Source organism: Mustela nigripes, chromosome 14 (assembly GCF_022355385.1).
Source record: "Mustela nigripes isolate SB6536 chromosome 14, MUSNIG.SB6536, whole genome shotgun sequence".
Lineage (NCBI taxonomy): Eukaryota > Metazoa > Chordata > Mammalia > Carnivora > Mustelidae > Mustela > Mustela nigripes.
In genome coordinates, this window is record NC_081570.1 from 64,507,137 (window position 1) to 64,531,949 (window position 24,813).

At 46.2% G+C, this 24,813-nt stretch overlaps 1 protein-coding gene across 2 annotated transcripts in view; it reads left to right on the forward strand.

Moving 5' to 3' along the window:
- The window catches only part of AK5 (adenylate kinase 5), a 240,395-nt gene that overhangs the window by 204,268 nt on the left and 11,314 nt on the right, over positions 1 to 24,813 (forward strand). For both annotated transcript variants that reach the window (XM_059375168.1, XM_059375169.1), the window contains exons 11-13: positions 3,946 to 4,109; positions 5,175 to 5,291; positions 17,210 to 17,398. In XM_059375168.1, the coding sequence (XP_059231151.1) occupies positions 3,946 to 4,109; positions 5,175 to 5,291; positions 17,210 to 17,398 (470 nt within the window). The remainder of the gene's footprint in view (positions 1 to 3,945; positions 4,110 to 5,174; positions 5,292 to 17,209; positions 17,399 to 24,813) is intronic.

Sequence of the window (24,813 nt, forward strand, 5' to 3'; positions counted from 1 at the left end):
TTTGTTTGAATTTGGGGTTCAGCTCATTCTTCTCCTGACATGATTTGTTGGATCTTTTCTCTCTGAGCCCAGAACGTGCTGCCCCACCCCCTAAGTTTGCCATTCCACTCTGGTGCCGAGCAACGTGCAATAGCTGCTTTGGAGGCAGGCGCTCTCTTGCGGGGCCGGCCAGTGAGGCCAGGAGTTGGCTCCTAAGAGGGGCTTGACTGATGGATCCAGGAGCTGCTCCTGGGAGGGGAGGGCTCCTGGAAATAAAGAGCACACTGCGGCAGGGGGCCCAGATGGGCACGTGGAGGTGATGCCGCTTCATTTCAGCTCCACCTCAAAGAACAGGGACCCCTGAGTTAACAGCTCTCCTTCTGCAGGCCTCCTCCTGTGTAGCACTGTCGGAACCTGGGGGGGCTGGGAGTCGGGGGAGATACCTACTCAGCTGTGACATGAGAGCTCCCGGTACTTCGGTTGCACCATAGAGCATGTCAGTCTTTCCATGGGAAAAAATATAAATTATATTGGAGGTTGAGAAGTAAAGTTTCTCGACATATTTTTTTTCTTTTGACGTGTTGACGACCCCTTCAAAACAGGCTCTCATATCGCACCAGGCGATATGAATGAGATTAGGCGATATTGCGTCTAGGGTCGCTCAGGGCTTAGAGCCTTGAGTAATGATCCACCAGAAGTCAGTGAGATGACAGGAAGTGCTGTCATCTTGTCACCAGAGAGCACAGCCCACTTGTTCTGATACGTGGCACCTCAGAAGATTTCTTTCCGTTATAACTAATTATCCAGGAGGGATATCAAGGCCCCATTGTTTTTTATTTAAACAGTCAGAAGGGGGACGCCTGGGTGGCTCAGTGGGTTAAAGCCTCTGCCTTCGGTTCAGGTCATGATCTCAGGGTCCTGGGATTGAGCTCCGCATCAGGCTCTCTGCTCAGCAGGGAGCCTGCTTCCCTCTCTCTCTCTCTCTCTCTCTCTCTCTGCCTGGCTCTCTGCCTGCTTGTGGTCTCTTTCTGTCAAATAAATAAATAAAATCTTTTTAAAATTTTAAAAAAATAAAAATTCGTAAGGCCTTAAAGACGTGCAAGTGACATTATATGAAAATCCGTATTTCTGCTTGCAGTTTTTATGCCTTCACCGCAGTGATAAAAATCACTTTGTTCTCCAGTTTGGAGCCATGGGAAGAATCAAGGCATTGTGTAGATTACTTAAAATTCCACTGTGCCTGCACCATTTGGCCAAAGAATGCTGAGAATTTGCAGCTGTTGCTCCACAAAAGGTTCCTAACTGGGGCAGGGGCTGCCGTTGAACACACAGCTGTTGTTAATTTGAGCTGAAGATTTTTAATTGCCTTTGTGTCAAAATTTATTAAATAACATTTCAGAGGAACAAAAACTGTAATAGTCGCATTAGTGGAGTGCTGAAAGAAGAAAGTCATTGGAACGCGGCATTTCTGCCTTGTAAGCGGAGTCTGAAAATACCTTTTCCACATGACTGCTTCCAGCCATCCCAAGAAAAGGGTTTCTAGGTACATCTGGCCACAGAAGCCCTGGAGGCTTCTGCAGGGGCTCAGCCCACCCTTGTCCTTACTCTTTTATCTGGAAGCACTTCTTGCCTGAGTGGCCTTCTCTTGTTCCCGTACTGTCCCTCCGTTTCTGTTATTGTGGGAGATGAGTCCTAGTACTCAGGGCAAACCTGACACTGGCTGGGGACCGGCTGCTCCTCCTGAGCGGTCTGCATCCTTCTTGGGAGCCTCTGTAATTGCTGTTGTCCTGTTATCTCTGGCCCATCCATGACAATCCTGTGAGGCGACTGAGCCCTCCCCACTTAGCTGACAGCAGCCGCGTCGGTGAGCGGTAGACAGGCACCTTTCTTTCATTATTTGCCAAGGCAGAGGAGACAGCTAAGTTTCCCTCAGGAGGGAAGCTGCTAAGTGTCCTGAGAAAGGGGTTTTGAATATGAAGAGAGACGAACCAGAGAAATGGCAGAATAAGTCATAAATCCTCACTACCATGCTGACGTCCCTGCCATGTTCTCATTTTAATGTTCAGAATTCCCTCTAACAGGGAAAACTTCAGTTTGTCAGGCACTTAGGAAACACCTACTGTAGGGGTGCCTGGGTGGCTCAGCGGTTAAGCCTCTGCCTTCAGCTCAGGTCACGATCTCAGGGTCCTGGGATCAAGCCCCACATCTGGCTCTCTGTTCAGCGGGAGCCTGCTTCCCTCTCTCTCTCTCTCTCTGACTGCTTCTGTGCCTACTTGTGATCTCTGTCTGTCAAATAATTAAATAAAATATTTTTTTTAAAAAAAGGAAACACCTACTGTGTGCCAGGTGCGATACTGGCAGACAGGCTGAGGACATCGACGTGCTGTCGGAAACACTCACTCTCACAGAGGGGGACTTCCTGGTGGAAGGGGCAAGCATTTGGTGGAGGCCGAAGAGATGATGAGGATCTCAGTAGTTAGAGGAGGAAGGAACCTGGGAGAGCAAAAGCATGGTGGCTTGGAAAAGTTACATCTTGTTGCAAGGACAGGACGTAGCTGGACATGACAGTGTTGGGCAGAGATAAGACACACACAAAAAAAGAAGGGCTGGAGAGGCTAAACTAGATTCTGGAAGGTTGAAATGCCCCTCTAAGGAGTTTGGACCTTATCCTGTGGGGACTGGAAAGTCACTGAATGCTCTGGAGCTGGGAAGTGTCAGTGCTTTTCAGGCAAATCATCCTGCGAGCAGGTCTGCTGGACTCCAGAGCCTCACCCATTCCCCCGTGCAGAGGTGGAATGACTCTTGAGGACCTGCTCACCCTACAGGCCAGCCTGGCTATCAGGGAAGAGAAGAGGAAATGCCTCTGAGAGCCAGAGTCCAGGCTTCAAGTCCTTGACTTGCTACCTACTAGCCAGGCGACTATGGCAGTTGAGTTAATTCTCTGTGCCTCTGCTTCCCCATCTGTAAAAAGGGGGCAACGGTGCCTGACTCTTAAAATTATTTTAAATTAATACATAAAATGTTTAGAACATTGAGTGGTACAGTAAGCTCCTGATAAAGGTTAGCTATTATTTTCAGGTGTAAAATCTTACAACTTAGCACTGGTTGAACTTGGGGCGGGGGAAGGCAAGAGAGTCAAAGGTGTAATGGCTCATCCAAGAAATACGGCTCATACTCAGAAGTAATAATAATATTCAGAAAACAGCAGGAAAAAAATCATATTGAGGGACATTCTACAAAATAAATAAAATCTTCGCAAGGGTGGAGGCCACATGAAAAAACTCGTTCTATGTGGAAGACCAGAAGGACCTGACAACTAAAAGCAATGCGTGATTCTGAACTTGACCCATTGGCTTCAAAGGACATGGCTGGGATAAATCCATGGAAATCTGAAGATGTAGTTCTGTAGCAGCACATGCTTGGCTCCTGGTCTGGAGGCAATGAAACTGAAGTGTTCTGTGGTGATGAGGGATCAGGTTGGCCACTTACTCTCAAATATTCCAGAAACTTCTTTATTGTCTACTGATAACTCTGCTCTGTGCTTGGGGTTGTTTAATAATGAAAACAATGTATTTTTAAAATTAATAGCTAGCCTTTGTTGGGCACTCACTGTGTACCCAGCACCGTGGTCAGTGCTTTAAACATGAGTATATTCGGTTCCCCAGGAAACTTCTTTCTTCTCTACCCGTGTCCCTCCCCAGTGCCCTGGAGCAACATGAACTCTGCCCACTACAGTAGTTACCTACTAACTGCTTGTTGGGGTGTATAACGCTTACCCAGCCCCCACCCTGGACAGCCCACTCTTCGGGGGCAGGGAATGTACCCCATTCTCCATGGTATCCACACCTCCCAACACAGCTCCCTGAAAAGCATAAATACCCCATACGAGCTTGGATGGATAAAGTCCATGGGCTTGTTCACCATGGTGACTTGGGATGGGTGTCTGATACAGGACTCCTTTTCTAGGTGGCCCAGGCTCTGGCAAAGGCACACAGTGTGGAAAGCTGGTGGAAAAATACGGATTTACACATCTCTCGACTGGTGACCTCCTGCGTAATGAGCTGTCATCAGAATCTGAAAGAAGCAAATTGATCAGAGACATCATGGAACGTGGCGACCTGGTGCCCTCAGTAAGCAACAGTTGCCTTCCCTGGCAGGGGGTCGGAGGGTGGGGGGATATTTTGGAGTATTGCAGTTAGTCTAAGCCCCCAAAGGCCATAGCTAAATGATGTCAAAGTCCAGAGGCAGTTGGAGGGTCCACAGCAGAGACCCGTCTGCCAGACCATGTCCCAGCCCAGGTTCCTTCCACTCTGTTGCTCTGCCAGTTCCTTGAGTGTCTGCCTATCTCATATTCCCCCAGGAACTGGTCCCCACGTAGTGTTAAAACTTTCAAACCACAGGTGAGCATGCTGCAACAGAGCCTATAATTAGAGTCCCCTGGAAAATAGAAAATAATATTTTGGTCTTGTCTGGAAAGTATGATAGCATTATCTTGCAATCTGGTATCTTCCTTAGACAGTTTAAGAAGCGAATATCCCTTTTATGCTTCTTTTTTCCTTTCAAGTCACCATCCACCTCTGAGCCGCTGGATGCCATGGGTAGCAAAAAAATATTCATCACTGCCCTGTGAGGGCCCTGCTAGGCTCTGTAATTAGGGCTTGTACAGTGCAGACCATATTAGCTACCAAAGCTTTATGCTTCCTCTTCAAATAGCTACAGTCCCTAGCAATTCTCTGAAGTCAGTGGATATCAAATTTTATAAAATATTTACTGGAAAAAATCAACAAAGAAACACATTTTATACCATGTTTTGCCTAGTTTTAAACTGCCATTATGCCTAATTTATGGAGTGTTACCATAAGAAATACAGCCACTATATTTCATCTATTCTAAGATGCTATTTTAAGACATCCCAGTAAAATACTAATAAACTATTCCATATATAACTATACCAGCATGAAAAAAAACGCCATTAAACTGTGACTGATTGTAAGATACGTACTAATTTCATAGACAATAAAATGTGGGGGGAAAGTGAAACTAAGGATGAATGAGATATGATATATTTCTGTCGGCTGTTAATCTTATATGAACCTTTCTCCCTCCCCAAATGGGATGACTAGTGGAGATGGGTGGTAATGCTAGTGTTGTTCTGTGGAAGAGCTCAGATCCTGACCACTGTCTCTCTGCTCCAGGGCATCATTCTGGAGCTCCTGAAGGAGGCCATGTTGGCCAGCCTCAGCGACACCAAGGGCTTCCTGATTGACGGCTATCCCCAAGAAGTGAAGCAAGGGGAAGAGTTCGGACGTAGGGTGAGCCGTTGTTATGGGGATCTTTCCAGAAGGAAAATAAAGGACATCATTGAGGTTGGGGGATAAACTCAAAAGTCTATCTCTCTCCTAATTACATTAACCGAACTTTCAGTTGCAAATGCAAAACTCAACACAAACTGACCAAAAAGAGGAGAGTGGGGTAGGTGATGGTAGTGGATTTATTGGCTCAAGTAACTAAAATGTCCAGAAGTGGTTCACACTTGGTTGGAACCATGTATTTAAATTTGTTCATCTATTGTGTTGTGCCTTTCTCCATCTCTTGGATTCCGGGCTTATATTTCACCATCCAAGTGATCTCAGAGAGAGTGTTTTTCTTTTCCAATGGGTGTAGCTGATGACCCAAGGTTGTGTTTCATTATCCTGGGTTAGGTCATGACCCCATTGCTGAACCAATCACTGTGGCCAAGGGGAAGATGGGAGGGCATATAATGGAATATCTAGGAATACCTTGATTCATTGGGTAAGACCAGGCTGGGGACGAGAAAGAGAGGAGGGAGCACCATACCTGATGCATGCAGACTGAGGAAGGGAAGGGAAATTACCCAAGAAAGAATAGGGATGCCCTTAGAAGCCATCAAGGGAAATGATGCTAGACAGGCAGAGTCAAGCGAAGTGTATGCACTGCTCTAGCCTCCCACCATCCAGCTTCCCAAGTCCCTCATCTCCTAGTGAAGCAGGTGGGGCAGGACCACTCACAGGGAAACAGTAGTAAGTAAAAGCCATCATAACTATCCTTTATTTAACCTACTCTTGCCTCACTCTGGTGCTGCTACACAGTGTACATCCATTTACCTCTAAAGTCCAAGCTAGCAGGAAACATTTGTCCCCAGTTATTAAACAAAGATTCCAGAGCTCACAAGTATTAATATTTATATAGATACCCCTTTAGACTAGTTTCAGACATTTTCATATTTCATTTCATATATTTTTAATAACCTTTTTTAGGTAGATAGATGAAGTACTTTCTTCATGTTAAAGGTGATGAATTCAGCCCAAAGATACTTGCCCACAGTCATAGGGCTGGTAGGATGAAGAATTGGGGTCCCGTCTCCATCCATCTCTAACACTACAGTGTGGATAACAGTGAATCATGCTTCTGTGTCCCCTGGAGATCAGTCTGACCTTCTGAGCCCATTTGATTGAACTTCCTTAGATAGTATCTGAATATTTAAAGGCCAGTTGCCCACCTTCCCCTACATTTCCTGCTAGCAACCAGAGTCAGAGAAAAAATGCACCAGCCTAGTTGGCAGGAGTGGGATGAGTTCACCAGCACTGGCTGTCAGCTCAGGAGCCTCTGGCAACGAGGAGCGAGTAGCAGAGCCTGTGACTAGTGGTTCCAGGCTGTTCCCAGTGGGGGGCGCTCACATCCACTATTCCGCTGAGCTTTCCCCCACAAAACAAACCCCTTGAAGAATTCAAACTTCAATATACATCAACCACTTCTTTTCAAACAGTATTCGAAATGTTGTTATTCGAAAGATTGTTACCCTTTCTTTAAAAAAAAGGTTTTATTTGGGGCGTCTGGGTGGCTCAGTCGTTAAGCGTTTGCCCTCAGCTAAGGTCGTGGTCCCAGTGTCCTGGGATCCAGGCCCACATTGGGCTGCTTCCTCTGAGGGAAGCCTGCTTCTCCCTCTCTTACTCCCCCTGCTTGTGTTCCCTCTCGCTGTGCCTGTCTCTGACAAATAAATAAATAAAATCTTTAAATAATAAAATAAAAAAGATTTTATTTATTTATCTGACAGAGAGAGACACAGCGAGAGGGAGCACAAGCAGGGGGAGTGGAAAAGGGAGAAGCAGACTCCCCACCAAGCAGGGAGCCCGATGTGGGGCTCCATCCCAGGACCCTGGGATCATGACCCCAGCCAAAGGCAGACACTTAACGACTGAGCCACCCAGGTGCCCTGTGTTATCCTTTCTTTAAATATCATGCTAAAATACACATAACATAAAAGTTAACATTGTAACCACTTTTAAGTATACAGTTCAATAGTGTTAAGTGTATTTGCATTGTTGTGCAACCACTCTCAAGTCTTGGAAAACAGAAATTCTACACCCATTAAACAACAACTCCCTGTCTCTCTCCCCTCAGCCCCTACAGCCACCATTCTACTTTCTGCCTCTAAGAATCTGACTATTTTAGGGACCTCTTCTAGGTGGAATCAGCCTAATTTGTTCTTTTGTGGCTGGCCTATTTCACTTAGCATCATGTCCTCAAGGCTCATCCAAGTTGTAGCGCATGTTACAATTTCCTTCCTTTTTACAGTTGAGCAATATTTTGGTTATCCATTCACCCATGAACAGTGACTTGGGTTGGCTATCATAAATAAGGCTATGAACATGGACCTACAAATCTCTTCTTCAGGACTCTGCTTTCAACTCCTTTGGGTATATATACAGAAGTGTAATCACTGGACCGTCTGGTAATTCTATCACACACCACCTACCTCAGCCGCTGCGCCATTTTACATTCCCACCAGCAGAGCATGGGGGTTCCAGCTTCTCTACAACCTCACCAAGCCCTGTTATTTTCTGGGGGGTTGCCTAGTCCCTACCTTAACGGGCATGAGGTGATTTCTTACTATGGTTTTGGTTTGCATCTTCTTTTTTTTTTTTTAAGATTTTATTTATATATTTGACAGACAGAGATCACAAGTAGGCAGAGAGGCAGGCAGGAAGACAGGAGGAAGCAGACTCCCTGCTGAGCAGAGAGCCCGATTCGGGGCTCGATCCCAGGACCCTGGGATCATGACTTGAGCCGAAGACAGAGGCTTTAACCCACTGAGCCACCCAGGCATCCCTTGGTTTGCATCATCTTAAAGATGAATTATGTTGACCATCTGTTCTTGTTCTTGTTGGCCATTTATGTATCTTCTTCGGAGAAATGTCTAGTCACATTCCTTGCCCATTTTTTAATCAGGTTGTTTGGTTTCTTGTTATTGAGTTGTAGGAGTTATTTATATATTCTGGATATTAACCCCTTATCAGATATATGATTTGTTAATATTTTCTCCCACTCTGTATGCTTCCTTTTGTTCTATTGATTGTGTCTGTTGATGCACAGGGGTGTTTTTTTTAAGCTTTTATTTTTTTGGCAATCTCCACACCCACGTTGGGGCTTGAATTCACAACCCCAAGATCGAGAGTTGTGTGTTCCACTGACTGAGCCCGACAGGCACCCTGATACACGGATGTGTTTATTTTGATATAGTCTAATTTATCTGTTTTTGCTTTTATTCCCTGAGTTTTAATGTCATGTCCAAGAAACCACAGCCAAATCCAATGTCGTGAAGATTTTCTCCTGTTTTCTTTAAGAATTTTATAACTTTAGTTCTTACCTTTCGGTCACTAATTCATTTTGACCAATTTTTGTATATGCTGCATAGTAAAGGTTCAATTTCATTCTTTTGTATGTGGATATCTGGTCTTCCCAACGCTATTTGTTGGAAAGACTGGTTTTTTTTTTTTTCCCAGCTGAATGGTCTTGACATCTTTGTCAAAAGTCATTTGACTATCTATGTAAGAGTTTATTTCTGGGCCGTCTATTGTGTTCCATTAGTCTATATGTCTGTCTTTATGCCAGTCCCACATTGTTCATATCACTGTGACTTTAAAATAAGGTTTTGGTTTTTTTTTTTTAAAGATTTTGTTTATTTGATAGAGAGAGAGAGCACAAGTAGGGAGACAGACAAGCGGGGGGGGGCGGGGAGCAGGCTCCCTGCTGCGCAGAGACCCCCCCTCGATGCAGGATTTGATTCCAGGACCCTGAGATCATGACCAGCAGCTTAACCCACTGAACCACCCAGGCGCCCTGTAATAAGTTTTTAAACCAGGAAGTGTGAGACCTCTAACTTTGTTCTTTTTCCAAGATTGTTTTGCCTATTCAGGAAACCTTGAGATTCCATATGAATTTTAGGATGGGTATTTCTACTTCTGTAAAAAACAAAAACAACAGCAAAAACAAAACAAACAAAAAAACTCCAGTGCCATTGGGACTTTGATAAGGGTTGTTTTAAATCTGTAGATCGCTTTGGGTGATATTGACATCTTAACCATACTGAGTCTTCTATAGATTGTTTTACATTGTAGCTTCTCCTAGTATTTCAGCCAAGCTGTAGATAAGGCTCTTGGGGATTCAGGCTGAATAATTGAGGAACAGGGAAATTTTTTATACACGACTCCAGAAGCAGGGCCTTGGCAAGGCTGGAGCACGGAGAGAGGATAGAAAGGAGTTGTTGGGGGACGCCTGGGTGGCTCAGTGGGTTAAGCGGCTGCCTTCAGCTCGGGTCATGATCCCAGCCAGCGTCCTGGGATCGAGTCCCACATCGGGCTCCCTGCTTCTCCCTCTGCCTCTGCCTGCCTCTCTGTCTGCCTGTGCTCACTCTCGTTCCTCTCTCTCTGACAAATAAATAAATAAAATCTTAAAAAAAAAAAAAAAAAAAAAAAAGGAGTTGTTGGGTCAGGCCTTGACCCTGCAGAGTTCGGCGGCTGTAGAAGCACATCATTCAAATACAGTGGGAGACACCCTGTACCTGCCACAGGCCACGGTGTTCACTGAGGTTCAGGCTTCACGGTGGCAGCACACCTCTAGGTGATTTCACACTTATTTTGTCTGTGACCTTAAGGTCCGAAGAGCCCCGGGAGGGCCTCCAAGAGAGTCAGGACGGTCATGCACTTACTTGGAGTGCTGGGGGGAAATGTCTTTGAAAAGTCTACTTTGCTAAATTGTTCTTTTGAAGCCCCCAAATGGTCCACTGTGGTAAGGAAGATGCATGGGAAAGACGGGCATCCCCTTTTTTGGTCAACAGCCGTGTGCAAACAGTAACAGAGTTAGAATCCGTATTCTCCTTTGAGGGTTTTTAGAACTAGATCTGCAAGCAAGTCCCCAATTTTAGGCCTGTGGGTTCCAAACTGTTTTGAGCAGTGACATTCACGTACAGCCCCTTTAAAGCTCATGTCACTCATGTGGTCCAGAATCCAAAAAGCTGAATATTGTCCCTGTCGTATACTAGTGGGACGCTGGGCAAGTGCCTCAACTTCAGGCTCTTCCTCTATAAATCGGAAGTAATAATACACCTGCCAAAACCGAATTTGAGGATTTTGTGAACACTGAATGACAGAACATACATAAATGTGTTTTCTAAACTTTATAAGGCTATAAAATATTATCTAAATTAGGGTCACTTTTTTTTTTTTTTTTTTTTTTTGAGAGAAAGAGAGAGAGCACTCACGTGCTGGGGATGGGGCAGAGGGAGAGGAAAGAGAGAATCAGAAGTAGACTCCAAGGTCAGCACAGAGCATGGCACGGGGCTTGATCCCATGACCCTGAGATCATGACCTGAGTGGAAATCAAGAGTCAGACTTACCCAACTGAGCTACCCAGGTGCCCCAGAGTCATACTTCACACAAATCTGTAAATCCCTACTCCGTCAAACCTTTCCCCTTCACGTAGCATGAGGTAAATGTTTTACATGGCTGGTGGTTTTGTCCCTGGCCTTTGGTATGGATGAATTCAAAAACCTATATGATCTCCCCCCAACTAAAACAGAACCCCCCCTTACCGTGGGCACCATTCAGATGGGCATTAGAATTGGCCACGGGGTGCTGGGGTGGTTCAGTTGGTTAAGTCTGGGCTCAGGTCATGATCTCAGTGTCCTGGGATAGAGCCCTGCTCCCAGCTCAGTGGGGAGTCTGCTTCTCCCTCTCCCTCTGCCCCTCCCCTGCTTGTGCTCGCTCTCTTTCTTTCAAATAAATAAATTAAATCTTTTTTTTTTTTAAATGTGGCAGAGAAGAAACCTAACTGGAACTCAGAGTGAGGAAGAGTCATTAGTGGTGAGCAGGCAGTTCCAACCAAAGCTAAAAATCACGATGTCATCTCAAAAAATACGGGAGTGCCCAGTTTCATTAATGAATTGATGACCTACAGCGAGAGGTCTACATAAACAGTTTTTTACACACTGCTGGGAGGAGTTTGTAGAGGTCAAGCATGGCATTGACTTGCCCTTGGGTACAGTGACCTTGAAAAATGCTAATGTCCCTTACTTAGGCTGCATGCACGGGAACACACCCAACCTTCCAAAGTTGCTACTTGCTTGAAGCCTGACCAGAAGGACAAAGATGGTACAAATACACAGAATGAGCCGCTCTCTGGTCATTTATGTCTCTGCCGGGACCACATCGTTTGTAGAGTCCCGTCCAAATGACAGGCAGGGAATTAATTCGATATTTGGCAAAGACAAATACAGACATCTCATTTTCTCCGGAGCTTTAGAGCAATCAGCCAGGCTGGGAGCAGAGTGAGCGTTTCTCCTATGCTAATCAGACCCACAACTGTTTGAAGCCCATACATGCCTGGGAACGGTTTTAACCAGCTTTGCTCTGTCGCAGACCATCTGTTGCCCCAAATCCCCAGTTCGGTCAGGCTGACGTCCTTGCACACCTGTAGTTGAGTCGTCGAGATGCAGCGTCGGTAAGGATTTGCCTGCCTGCTGTTCCTGACATCAGAAGACCAAACCCAGGCTGGTGCTCACTGCTCCAGCGTGTGCCTGTGTGCGATTTCTCTATTACTGTCCTATCTTCTATTCCCAGAGCTGGTTCTGGCCCCGCTGAATTCATGATCTGTGCCTTCAGTATCCAACATGGTCTAGGGGGAGGAGGGAGGAGGCTCAGTGTGACAGCGTGACAGTGTGTATGTGTGTGTGTGTGTGTGTGTGTGTGCGCGCGCACGTGCGCACACAGGTATGTCAGCATGTGGGTGAGCGGGGCAGAAGGAATACGAAGTCAGAGCTGGGGTTTCTGACCATCATTTCCCATCTCCTGGGAGAAACCCTGGGCACAGTGACTGGGTCTTAACAAGCCCGTATTCAAAGCTCTGCTGTACAACTCACTGGCAAGTCATTTAACTGTACATATCTCAGTTTCCTCTTCCATAAAATGTAAATGGACAATGGCTACAGCCAAGCCTCTTCGGAAGATTGGCTGGGTCCTTGAAGAGTCCTTGACACATTTATAAGCCTACATACGGTGTTCCATAAATTGTTAAGTCTTTTCCAAAATTATGGATTTTTTTCTGGCTACAGAAAGAAAAACTGTATGGCTATGAGACAGTACAGAAGAGTATAAAACAAAGACGCACTAATCACCCAGAGGCAACACCTATTAACATTGTGACGTATGTGACGTATGTCTGAGTTCTACCCATTTGTATACAGAGAGTGTCGTACGGAATGTGTAACTAACAGAGGAATAGCTGTTATTTTTTTTTTGAATACCCAAGATATGCCTGGAACTGAACTAGATGCTTTACATATGTCAATTTATTAATCTTTATAATCCAATTCAGCAGCTACTATTGTTTCCGCTTTGTAGAGTTATTATCTTCTGGAGGAGGGGTGAAGTGCTCTCCTGCATTAACCTGTGCCCAACAACAACCAAACTAAACAGATATTAACAGAAATAAAAATGCGTGTGCTTGATCTTGGCTTTTCCCTCCCAGGAGCCTCTTAGCTGAAATTGTGCCCTTAGCGTGAATGTGCTCATGACATTTTCCTGGGTGTGTGAATGAGGACATTAGTACCCCTCTGTCTGACTACTCTTTTTTTTTTTTTTTTTAAAGATTTTATTTATTTACTTGACAGAGATCACAAGCAGGCAGAGAGAAAGGCAGAGAGAGAGGAGGAAGCAGGCTCCCTGCCGAGCAGAGAGCCCGATGTGGGGCTCGATCCCAGGACCCTGGGATCACGACCCGAGCCGAAGGCAGCGGCCTAACCCACTGAGCCACCCAGGCGCCCCTGTCTGACTACTCTTAACTACCTCACAATACTTCCATCCTCAGAATAAATGATTCTCATTTTCAGAATGAGCTCTTAGCCAAAAAAAAAAAAAAAAAAAAAAAAAAGGAAAAAAAGGTGGGGGTCTATGAATCTGGCTGAAGGACTTTCCTGTTGGTGTGTTCTAATTGCTTGGAATTGTGAGGCACCTTGGGGACCACCTGGGATTCCCCACGTGCAATTTTCTGCCCTCTTCATCTGACTTCCAGTTCACTGTAGAACTTTGAGCTGTGTAATGACAGTAAGGTAGCAGTGGGATGATATTATTATTATCAGGGTTGTGTGTTCAAGAATGCTGGAATGACCCAGATACCCCTCTTCTAGGGAGCTCCCCCAAGGGGAGGGACCTCTGGGGTGAGAGCAAATGGGAAATAGGCCTGCCACTTTATTTTTAACCAGTGGCCCTTACCTCCCAGTGGAGCAAAACCAGGAAGTATGCTGGGGTGTGAGATTAAGGCAAAAAGCATGGGTAGGGCCTCTGACTCTTTCTAAATCCAAATCTGACCAACGGGGGCTTTTATAATTCAAAGGGATGAATATATCGCTAGGCTCACGTTTATGTAGAGCTTAAAATGGGCCAGGCACTTGACATCTATTAATTCATTTCATCCCGGCAATTCTCCTACTGAGGTGGAAACTATTATTATCCTCATTTTAAAGCGAGGAAAATGAGGCACCCAGAGAGAACAAGACAGCTATTTTTCTCAACAAAAGAGAGTTTCTGGGTGTCCTGCCCCTGCCCACTGATAAATATGTCCCGACTTAATCAGAAGAAAACAAGAGAGCCAGGGGTCAGAGGAGAGCAGGGTAAACCCCTCCTCCCGCTCCACCTGCTGGAATCACTAAGGCAAAGCCATCATCACAAGGCCGCTGAAGCTGACATGCTCATCCTGGTGGCAGCTCTCAGCTGGGACGGGTGTTCATGCCAGCTTGATCCAAAGAGGCAGTTAGAGCCAGCTTCTGCAAAATGAAATGGTCTCTGACACCACCCACTTCCTTTCCCGCTGTCTTGCCCTCCTCTCCTGGCCCCGTGTGGCCCACCAGGCGTCTGGCCTGAGCCCCATTCTGAAGGATAAGTCCACGAGGGTGAAGTCACCGGCTTTGGAGCCGTACACAGCTGGCTCAGGAATGTGGCTTTGGACAAGTTAACCTCCCTGAGGAGATGATTTCCTCTTACTTGGAAAAGAGATAATACTTCCCAGCAGGGGTTTCCAGGGTTAAAAGGACGGCTGGAGGTAGCGGCCTTAGCTACAGCAATGTTGTTTACTTGCAGGATGCCACCTGCCCCTTAAGGACACTTGTGCTGTAATAGGGATCCCAGAATACCCAAGGCTGTGAAGAACCCCCCTCTGCTGAGGCAGAATTCCTTCCAGGGGTACCAGCAGGGTGATGCTGGGAGCAGGGAGTTGTCCCCAAGTGTCCCTGATTCATTCAGACAAGGATGGAGTGACCTTCCGCCCACATGATGTTAAAGGCAAACCGCAGGCTAATGAAAAAGAGGCAGAGATGGGACCCAGAGAGCTGCTCCGGAGGACTGTCTAAAGATAGGTGTAGATCCAGGTGCTTTGGAAAATGAGTAAATGATTAAATAGTATTTCATTCAACCATGCAGAAAAGTTTAGGTACTGACACCACTAGTGGTCCAGAGCACTTCCAAATGGAATGACTGGCATTGGCGGTTCAGTGGTAGAATTCTCGCCTGCCAAATGGAATGACTGCTCCATAGCGTCTTGTGTAGGAAGGGGGCATGCGAGGAAGGTCAGGTCAAACCCGTTTGTCTTGAAGGGGCTTTTCAAATTATTATTTTGTGGAGAATTGGCCTAGAGATTTTCTTAGAGTGCAGGACTGATTCAGCAGGTCAGGGAGGGTGCCCGAAACTGCCTTTCTCACTCGCTTCGGAATGACGGCTGTGTCTGCTCCGTGGACCACCCACGCAGCATCCTGTGGAAGACCAAACTGCCTCTCAGTTCTGTATTCACCTTGATGCAGAAATCAGTTACCGCCAGCTCCTGCTCCGATACCCATTATCTCTGTTTGCACCTGCATGTGCCCCTGAATTATCTTTCCTGCCTTCAAGAGTGGCCTCGAAACTCCCGCAATTAGAAAAATCACCTCGTCTTCTCATACAGACCCAACCAGAAACTGTTCCAGGGAGCCCCAGGCGAACTGAACCCTGGGCTGCCGCCCAAGCCCGCCCTCTGCTGGTGACACGAGTCACTGTCTTCTAAACCCAGCCTTTCCTGCTGCTCAAATGCTCATTTTGTTTTCACATTAATACAGGCAGAAAAGTTGCATGACATTTTCCAGAGGTTTATTTCACTCTTCTAGGTTTGGAGAATTTTCCCGCCCTGTTCCTTCAAGTACATCCTGTCGAGGGGGTAGATAAATGTTCAGCCAACACTTAATAGCACCTTACTGTTCTGAGGTGCCTAAAAGTCCTCCCCGCCCCCCCCCCCATTTTGTTCCCATCCCTCCCAGGCACTTTGCACAGTGGGGTAACAAGCCTTCCTTTACTCACAGCCTGACCACTGCAAGATGACCAGAGGGAGCAAGGTTCTTGGTGGTTGTGGTAGGGGAGGAAATACAGACACAGAGACATCAGGAGCCAAAGAACATTTCACGGAAGGACAGGGAGATTGGGAGACTCGCACTGCTGATCATAGCATCATCATTCATTCACTGAAACATTTCTTAATCACCTACCTACTACCTACAAGCACTCCTAACCTTGCAAAGAGATTATAGTCTAATAGGAGAATTAAGCCTAATAGCTAACACTTATTGAGTTATCATATGCCAAACAGCATCCTTACATTATTTTATTTAATTTTACTTAATCTTTACAGCAGTCTGTGATCATCTTCATTGTACAAATGAGAAAACGAGGGACACCTGACTGTCTCAGTCGGTAAAGCGTGTGACTCAATCTCAGGGTCGTGAGCTCAAGCCCCACGTTGGGCATGAAAGTTTAGAAAGAGAGAGAGAGAGGAAGAAAGAAAGAAAGAAAGAAAGAGATTAAGGAAGGTAGGGAGGGAGGAAGGAAGGAAAAGAAAATTGGGGTGCAGAGAAGTTGAGTGATACTTTCAGATATTGATGGAGACAGATAGCTTAAAATTATAATTTGCTACTTTCTCTAATAGGGTTCTGGGGTTTGATGAGCCTGGCTGACTGGTTCTCCTTTCAGGTCCTTTGTACAGTTGACTTTATACAGTCAGATAGTGGCTAAGGCTGGTGTACGTATCTGGAGCCAGGGTTGGGATGTCAAAATTGGTCAGGAGCTGTCCAGGCACCTCCGTTTGCAAGGCCACCCTGAGTGGCTAGCTTGGGCTTCCTCATATCTTAGCAGTCAGAGTAGCTGATATCTGAGATGACAGCTGACCGGGCCCAAACTGCAAAATTTCTCATGATCTTGTTTCTAAGACCCTACAGCATCATTTCCATTATATTCTATTGGTCCAAGTGGTTACAGGTCAGCTCAGACTCCAGGAGGTAGAGCTCTGGGCTCTGTGTCTCAGCAGGGGAAGAGCTTTGAGTACACCGAGGCAAGGAATTGTTGAAGACCACCTTAGAGAAAGTCACCACACCTTAAACAGCCTGACTCCAACCTTTGTACATTCAGTCTTTATGTTCCACGGACCCCGCATCAGACAGACACAGGCACACCGTGCTCCTAGTGGGAACAAAGGAGGAAGTGATTGGCTCTGCCTCAGTGGGCCAGGGAAGTCTTCCCAGAGGAAACACCCATACTCATACACACACACACACACACACACACACACACACATATGTCCCCTTAGAACAGAGGACAGATTGTGACTGCCTTAGGTAACATACTGCATGATCTCTATGTGTTGAGGTGACAATGGCCGAGGGCCAGAGGCAGCTCTGAGACAGCATGTGGAAAGCCACCAATCCAGGAAACAGGAGCCATGAAGTCCAGGCTCAACTCTGCCACAGTGTAGTTTGGGGACCTTGAGAGGAACCAGAAGGCCAGGAGAAGAAAGAGCTAGAGGTCTTTCCAGAACATCACCGAGTGGAATTTCTGACCATGTTGTGCTCCCCCACCCCCAGATCGGAGACCCGCACTTGGTGATCTGTATGGACTGCTCGGCAGACACCATGACCAACCGCCTTCTCCAGAGGAGCCAGAGCAGTCCTTGCGCGCAAGACACCAGCACCATCGCCAAGCGCCTTGAAGCCTACTACCGAGCGTCCATCCCTGTGATCGCCTACTATGAGACGAAAACACAGCTACACAAGGTGAAACGTTTCACTTCCCTTCCTCAAAATGAGCCAATAATCTTTTCTTTCTTTCTTTCTTTCTTTTTAAGAGAAAAGAGGGGAAAGGGGAAATTTCTGTCCAGGGATCTAGGAATTAGAGCTGCAAACAGCTGCAAAGTTTCGCCTTTGTATAAATCAAAATTAAAGAGCTGTCATCACACAAACCATAAAAAATTGGTCATAGAGTTTTCACAGATGCCCTTATAGCTGCTGAACACAACTCCTTTTTCCAAAATAGAGGGAGGGCGGGTGGGTGGAAGGGCAGGGATGAGGCGTAGGTTCTGCCTTCTGGACCGCAGCTGAATAGGGTGACCCAAAAGGTCTCTTCTAGGTTTAAACTTCAATGACTTAGAATTTCTAGATTTTTACACAGCTCATAATTGGCACTTGGATTTCAAGCAGCCTACGGGGCCAGGAGAGCAGGGAGTTTGGTGCAACAGTGAAGACACTGGGGGGAAATGGGTCACACCAACCTAACAATCGGAAGGGGTAATCCTTGGTGAATTACCATTCATTTCAACCCCTCCATCCACTCATCTGATAAACACGTATGAAGCCCCTCCTGTCGGCCATCCATTGCCCTACTGGTTTAGATACAGAGCATGGATGCAGTTCCTCCTCCTCGAGCTTCAGGTTTCAGTAGGAGAGATAGACAAGCCTCTGATCACGGTATGGGGTCAGAGTGAGCACAGAGTGAGTTCCAGCGGCCCTTTAACCAGTCTAGGGGGAAAGGAAAAGCATCAAGGAAGGTCACTGGTGGACAACTAAGCTGAGCTTCAAAGAGGGAGTGATGGAAGGGGCACAGGGCACCCCACACAGAAGGAGCCCCAAGGGAAAAAGCTCAGGAGGAAGCAGGAACTCAGCTTGGCTAGGACATAGTGTGCCAAGAAAAAGAGAAAGAAGAGATGGGGCTGGAGAGGGAAGAATGGACCAGATCAAGATGAACCTGAGTCAGAGGCAAGTAACTGTCCTGGGGTGGGGTGGGAAGCAGCAGACACAGTCAGGAGGTAAGACAGAATGCTCAGTCCATCGAGCTGGCAGCGAATCGATCTGAGAAGACAAGGCTGAGAGACGACTCCAGGGAGGCAGGGTGCCAAAGCACAGTAGAGAGCGCGAACCCCTACTTTCTATAAGTCACAGGAAGTCAGAGGAGGCCTCCATCAATAAATAACCAACTTGTCTCTGAGGCAGCTACGTCATCCATTCCTTGGCAGAAACCAATGGTAATGAGTTCTCATCTTCTACACCTGTTAATGGTCCATTTTGCAGAATCCTAAGAACTTAGCCCTGGGAATAGAAGTCTGAAAGGTGTCCCTTGATGTAATGCAGGGATGTCAAATATGGGGCATGAAAGCCCCCATCCCCAACTTCCCTCTCCGCGACTGCTGATCCATTGATCCCCGGGGCCCTGGGAGTCTTGTAAGCCCAGCTCTCCAGGCAGCTCCTAGCAGCTCACAGGACTAGATCTGCAAGAGGAAACCCATGAGCTGTGCTTTGTGTAACGTCCGACTGCCCCATAAAACAAACACTTACACTCAACACAAGCAAAAAAAAAAAAAAAAAAAAAAAAAAAAAAAAAAAAAAAGTACATTATGTAAGAACGGGGTCTTAAGAATTGAGGGTTGCAGAAGACTTTGTAAGATTAGTGATTTCCACCCTTCGCGCAGTCTGGAACACACAAGAAAATTGTCCAGATAGAAGAGAATTTCTTCCATTTTTGATTTGTAGAGGTGAAAAAAAAAAAAAAACCCTAAGTCATTCAGAGTTTAACCACTTGCAGAGTCAGAAAAGCCCTTTATCTACCACTGGTATCATTCCAGCCTGAGTTCTACACACTGACAGGTGATGGGTACATGGATACAGGACCGAGTTCTGGAATCCTCCTGAGAAATATCTAAGTTAATGGAAAATGAAGTTTCTGGTTCCATTTGACTCATCGCGTCTGCTTCCCCTGCATCTTGAGGATGCTGGCAGCCAGGTCTGTGGTGAGGTCACATTTAGGATCCGCTTAACAAATACTTAAGATGCTCCAGCCCTGACTTCAGAGCAGTGTAGCTCCAGCCTGCGGGACTCCCAGGGGACCTCTAGAGGCGCTGCCTCTGCCCAAAGCTGGATGAACGCGCTCTGTCCCCGGCATGGCCTAGGGACAGCAGGGACCCTCAGAGTACTGGGTACAAGGAGGTGAGACTTGTTTGCAGGTGCCCTGTGGGGGTTGCCGTGGCTGGGCCCCAGAAGCGGGGACTGGAGGAGAAGCAGGGGCCGGTGACAGGCAGGCATGTTTTCCATTGGGGAAGGGGAAAGCCTCTGTCCGTTTGTGCTCCCCAGCTTTGGAGCTCCTGCCCCATCTTCTTGCAACAGCTTTACCTCCCCCTGGGTTCTGAGCGACAATTTGCGGCTCGTGCTTGGGATGCTCTTTGGAGGGTCAGCATCTCCTCCCCGTCCGGCTGGTGTATGGAGTCCCAGGCAGAGCTGTGTACCATCCAGGAGGGTCCCCGGATCATTTCAGGGGTTTTCTTAAAACTAGGTACGAGTGGCGAAGGCACTCCAAGATGCAGACAAAACAAACCAGTAGCTCAGTGAGATTTACTTAGGAACGAGAGCCCCATCGTGGTCCCGCCAAGAAGCAGATGGCCCTCCACCAGCGCCTCCTTCGGGCCTCCGGTTTGCCCGGGTGCGCCGGGGGTGAATCCATTGGCTAACACCCCTGCCTGGTGACAGGCAGCCCTCTGGCCTGCAGCTAGCCCAAAAAAGGACCGTGAAACTTCAAACAAAGGTAACAAAGAAGCAGAAGGGAACTGATACAACCACTGCCTCACTCTTTAAGCCCTTATGATGCCATCATTATACAAAACAGAACTTCTTAGAACATTCACCGCCGGATAGAGGCGTCTGTGAGACAAATGGATGCCCGGACTTCCCAGCTCTCTCCTCTCCCTCATAAAGGGAGCTTTACTCGGCATCTGAGAAAGAGCTAGGACAGAACTTTTCTTTATTCCGCTCTCTTCCTCCCTCATGCTCTGGGCAGACATCAGTCATCAACTGTGGTGCGGCTTTCCTACCCAGTCTGGACAGCTGCCTCAGAGACTTTCCCGCAGGGGCAGGAACAGGGCCACACCCAGCTCTCTAGAACCTACCCCTAAAAGGAAGCTTTTTTCCATTTCAGTGAGAGAATTCATTATTTAAAAAACAAAAACCGAAAAAACTGAAATGTAGCATTTCAGGGTAAAAAGCATTGTACTTGGCCAAAGACCCCAACAGAGAAAATTCTGTCTTGGGTACCAGGAAGCCTGAGGCACGGTGCTGTGGAGCTCTGTGAATCTGGATGAGTGATTTCACTGCCTAACCTCACCCTTCTTCAGCCTAATAAGATGGATGGACAGAATAGGACCTCCTGGAATCCTCTAGACCTCTCACTATGATTCCTAGGAATTCAGAAAATAAATAAATACATGTTTATTATATGTTAATGTTATGTTAATATAATATTAATATTAATTAATTAATATATGTGGTATAATTTTCTAATCATAAAAGTAACATGGACTTATTTTAGTAAATATAGAAAGCTAGGCTCTTACGAAGCCTTATCACCACTCAGAGATACACATTCTGGAGTATTTCCTCCACATCCTGTTGCTGTAAAAAGAATTTTTTTTTAATTTATTTGACAGACAGAGATCACAAGTCGGCAGAGAGGCAGGAAGAGAGAGAGAGGAAGGAAAGCAGTCTCCTCTGCTGAGCAGGGAGCCCGATGCGGGGCTTGATCCCAGGACCCTGGGATCATGACCTGAGCCAAAAGCAGAGGCTTTAACCCACTGAGCCATCCAGGCGTCCTCTGTTGCTGTAAATTTTTAAAACATGACTGTAACCATCAGTATATTGATTAACTAGGCCTCCTTTGTGGTAGATAATAGGCACCAACTTCAGCTGGCCTAACCCAAAACACAAAACTTAATTATAAGGTGATACAACCCACAGCTGAAACCCAGCAGGCCCAGGCAGGCTGTGGGACCAGGTCCCTCTGGCTTTGCACACATGCCTTCTCTCACTCATCCAGATTTTTCTTTCTCTGGCCCAGAAGCTAGAATACGGCCATCCTGCAAATTCCACATCCACGTGTTACCGCAACAGTTCCAAATTCCAGACAGAAATGTTCTGACTGGCCTTGCTTTGCTCAGGGTCCCTCCCTGGTCCTGTCAACTCTGGCCAGGCAGGTGGGGGCACATGGGACTTTTTCATTTGTTCATGGATATTTTGTTGAGTGTGTACTACACGTCAGATACTGTTCTTGGTCCTGGGAACACAGCAATAAACGAGAGACTGAAAGAGAAAAATGTTAGACAAGAAAGTAAAGTAATTGCTAATAGGATAATCTCTATGAGTAAAACAAAACAGTGAGCTGCTGGTGGGGGCTGTATTTTAGGTGGGTGTTTGGAAAGTCTCTGAAGGGGCATTTGAATTAAAACCCGGCCCATATACACATGGCTTCCTGGTAATTGGGTAGGTAGAATTCCCAGAAGAGAAGGGCTTGTTAGGAGTAGGGAAAAACCCCTGAAATAGCTACCTCGAGTGGCATAAACAGAATTGTATGAGTTAATACTTCAGGCTGCTTTTTTTGACAAGTATAAAAGTAACAACTACTTTTTAAAAAGACACAAACTAGATAATTCAGGAGTATAGAGATAAGAATCTTCCACCCAAACCACTCATGAACATTTGGGTCTATTTTCCAACATTTGTTTTTCTCCACCTGCTACATACTTTTTGCTCATGGTGTAATCAGCCCAGCAACGCCCTAGGCCATAGATGAAAGGGGCTTGATAACAGATGGTTAACTGTCCCTGGGTTATTTATTAGTCTTAATCAATTAAAAAAGGCGGGGGACAATGACTCCGTAAACACGCATTTCACAGAGGCAGGAAATCAAGTTCCTTGGCAACTCTCTCTGACAAGTCAAGGTTTTTGCTCGCCCATTCTGCTGCTGCTGTGTCCCATCTTCATAAATAGTTTAGCCATTTTTAGTAAGTCCTGAAATAGAGCAACATCCATTGTTGTTCTGGAGAGTCATCCAACCTGGCAGGGACTTTTTGTGACCTGAGGGAGAAAGAATGAGAAAGGCAGCGGCTGGTACCGCCCGCAAGGGAGGGGACACGGAAGGCATGGGAAGGTCAAACTTCATTCTCCACAACCCTTGGTGGACTGGATTCCAAAGTTCGGAATCTAACACAAGTGAAGGAAAGCCCAGATTACCTTTATCCCTTGAATTCTCCATAGTTGAGTCCTTAATTACGATTCTTCTTTCAGTTGACTAAATGAACTCTTTAATTCATTTTTTTCTGTGAATATCTGAGAATGTTGCTATAGTGGCTTTACACACCAGTGACAGCTTCACTGGATATAACATTTGGGTCATAATATTTTTCTTTCTTTTTTAAAAGATTTTATTTATTTATTTGAGAGAGAGAGAGAGAGAGCACAAGCAGAGGGAGCAGCAGAGGGAGAGGGAGAAGCAGGCTCCCCTCTGAACAGGGAGTCAGACACGGGGCTCAATCCCAGGATCCTGGGATCATGACCTGAGCCACCAAGGGGCCCAGTCAGAAAGTGTTTCAAACAGCATTCAGAAAACATCACGCCATTGTTTTTCACGCATTGTATTGTGGAGGGAAGGGCAGACACAGATTTGGAAGTCAACTTTTTTCCAGCTGCTATCTTTAAATATATTGGGGCTTGGGATTTTGTTTGTTTGTTTTTAATTTTTCCATGTCATTCAAAACTTGTGTCCAGATTTTAGTCTGCCTTCACTGCCTTGTACTGGCATAGGCACATTTTTATTTTAAACTTGAGGATTTTCTGTAATAATCCTTTGATTATTTTTGATGTACTTCTATTCCTTGTTTCTCCTCAAAATTCCTCAAAAAACCCTAAAGTTCTTAGATCTCTGTTCCTTCTCTACTAGGTCAATCCCAAAGAAATGCAAATGTGACCCCATGTGTAATTTCAAGTTTCCTATAGCCACATTTTTAAAAAGTCAAAAGAAAACAGGTGACCCTGATTTTATGAAGTCTTTGCAACCCTTGTGTCTTTCACGGACAGCACGTCTCAGTTCAAAATAGGCACATTCTGGGCCTCAAGAGCAACCTGGGGCCATGTCTTCCACCTTGGAGAGCAAAATCCTGTATCTATAACCCGCCCCGTAACTGTCATTTCTGTTCTCTTGACTTTCTAGGAAAAAATCCCAAATGTACCTTTCCGGTTCAATTTTCCACACTATCGTTCCTGCTCCTGAGCTACTGACATTGATCTTAGTGCTCAGGTGCCTTTTCCGTTGGCCCCAGCTCAGGTTTTTTGTCTCACGCTGTTGCCTTCTCACCACATCCGTTCTCACGTCATGACTGTCTGCTCTTACATCACAACAATCACATCTTCTTACGTTTGGTCTCCACTGGCCACGGTATGCAGCCGTTGCCCCTCCTGTGTGTTTGTGAACACACGTGTCTTCACGGTGTCTTCACCCAGCTTCGTATTTGTCACGAGTTATTATTCTGACTTCTCTACACGTCTGCGGCCACCAGGAGAAAGTACATTCTGGAGCGGGAAGCATGATGTCTGTCTTGTTCATGGCTTTATCCCCGGGCACAATGCCTGGCATGAGAAAAAAGAAAGTCCTCAATAAATATTTATTGTTGAGTGTTCGAAACATCATATTTAAAAATTTTCTAGTTCCTCTAGGATATATTATCAGAGCTCTTCTTTCCTTCTGAATTTCTGCAAATGCATGCCTTTTGCCTGTTTCTAGATTGGTTTTTCCCCAGAATCCTCAGTTTGACTTAAATTTACTCATCCTCTGTTGTAGGATGACAAACAGGCTCCAAAACTTAGTGGCATAAATCAACAGCTGTCACTTGCTTCAGGGGTTTGAAAGAAGCTAGAACTTTCTACCAGAGCACCTATTCGTGGCCTCTCTAGAATGGCTGGCACTTGTCACAGCTCGGTTCCTGGGTTCCCAAGGTGGGGCCCCAGCGGGAGCCTCCAGTGAGTGAGAGTTCCAAAACACCAAGGCAGGAGCTCTGAGGCATCTTCTGGCCAAGCCTGGGCTTGGCGTCACTCTTACTGCATTCTACTCATTACAAGATTGTCCCTAAGGCTAGCCCAGGTTCAAGGGGAAAAGGGTTCTATTTCGTCTCTCGATGAATGAGGAGCAAGGTTATGTTCAGGAGAGTATGTAGGGTGGGAGATGTTGTTTCAACTCTCTTTGGAAACAATAATCTGCTACGTTCTTGAATTTGGGGGTGGAGTGGAAGGGAATCTCCTGACCCACAAGACATGTAGGCGATCCTTCATGTCACTTGATGTGTGCTCGAGGACCAATGGCACTCAGGACTGGTCCTCTTGGG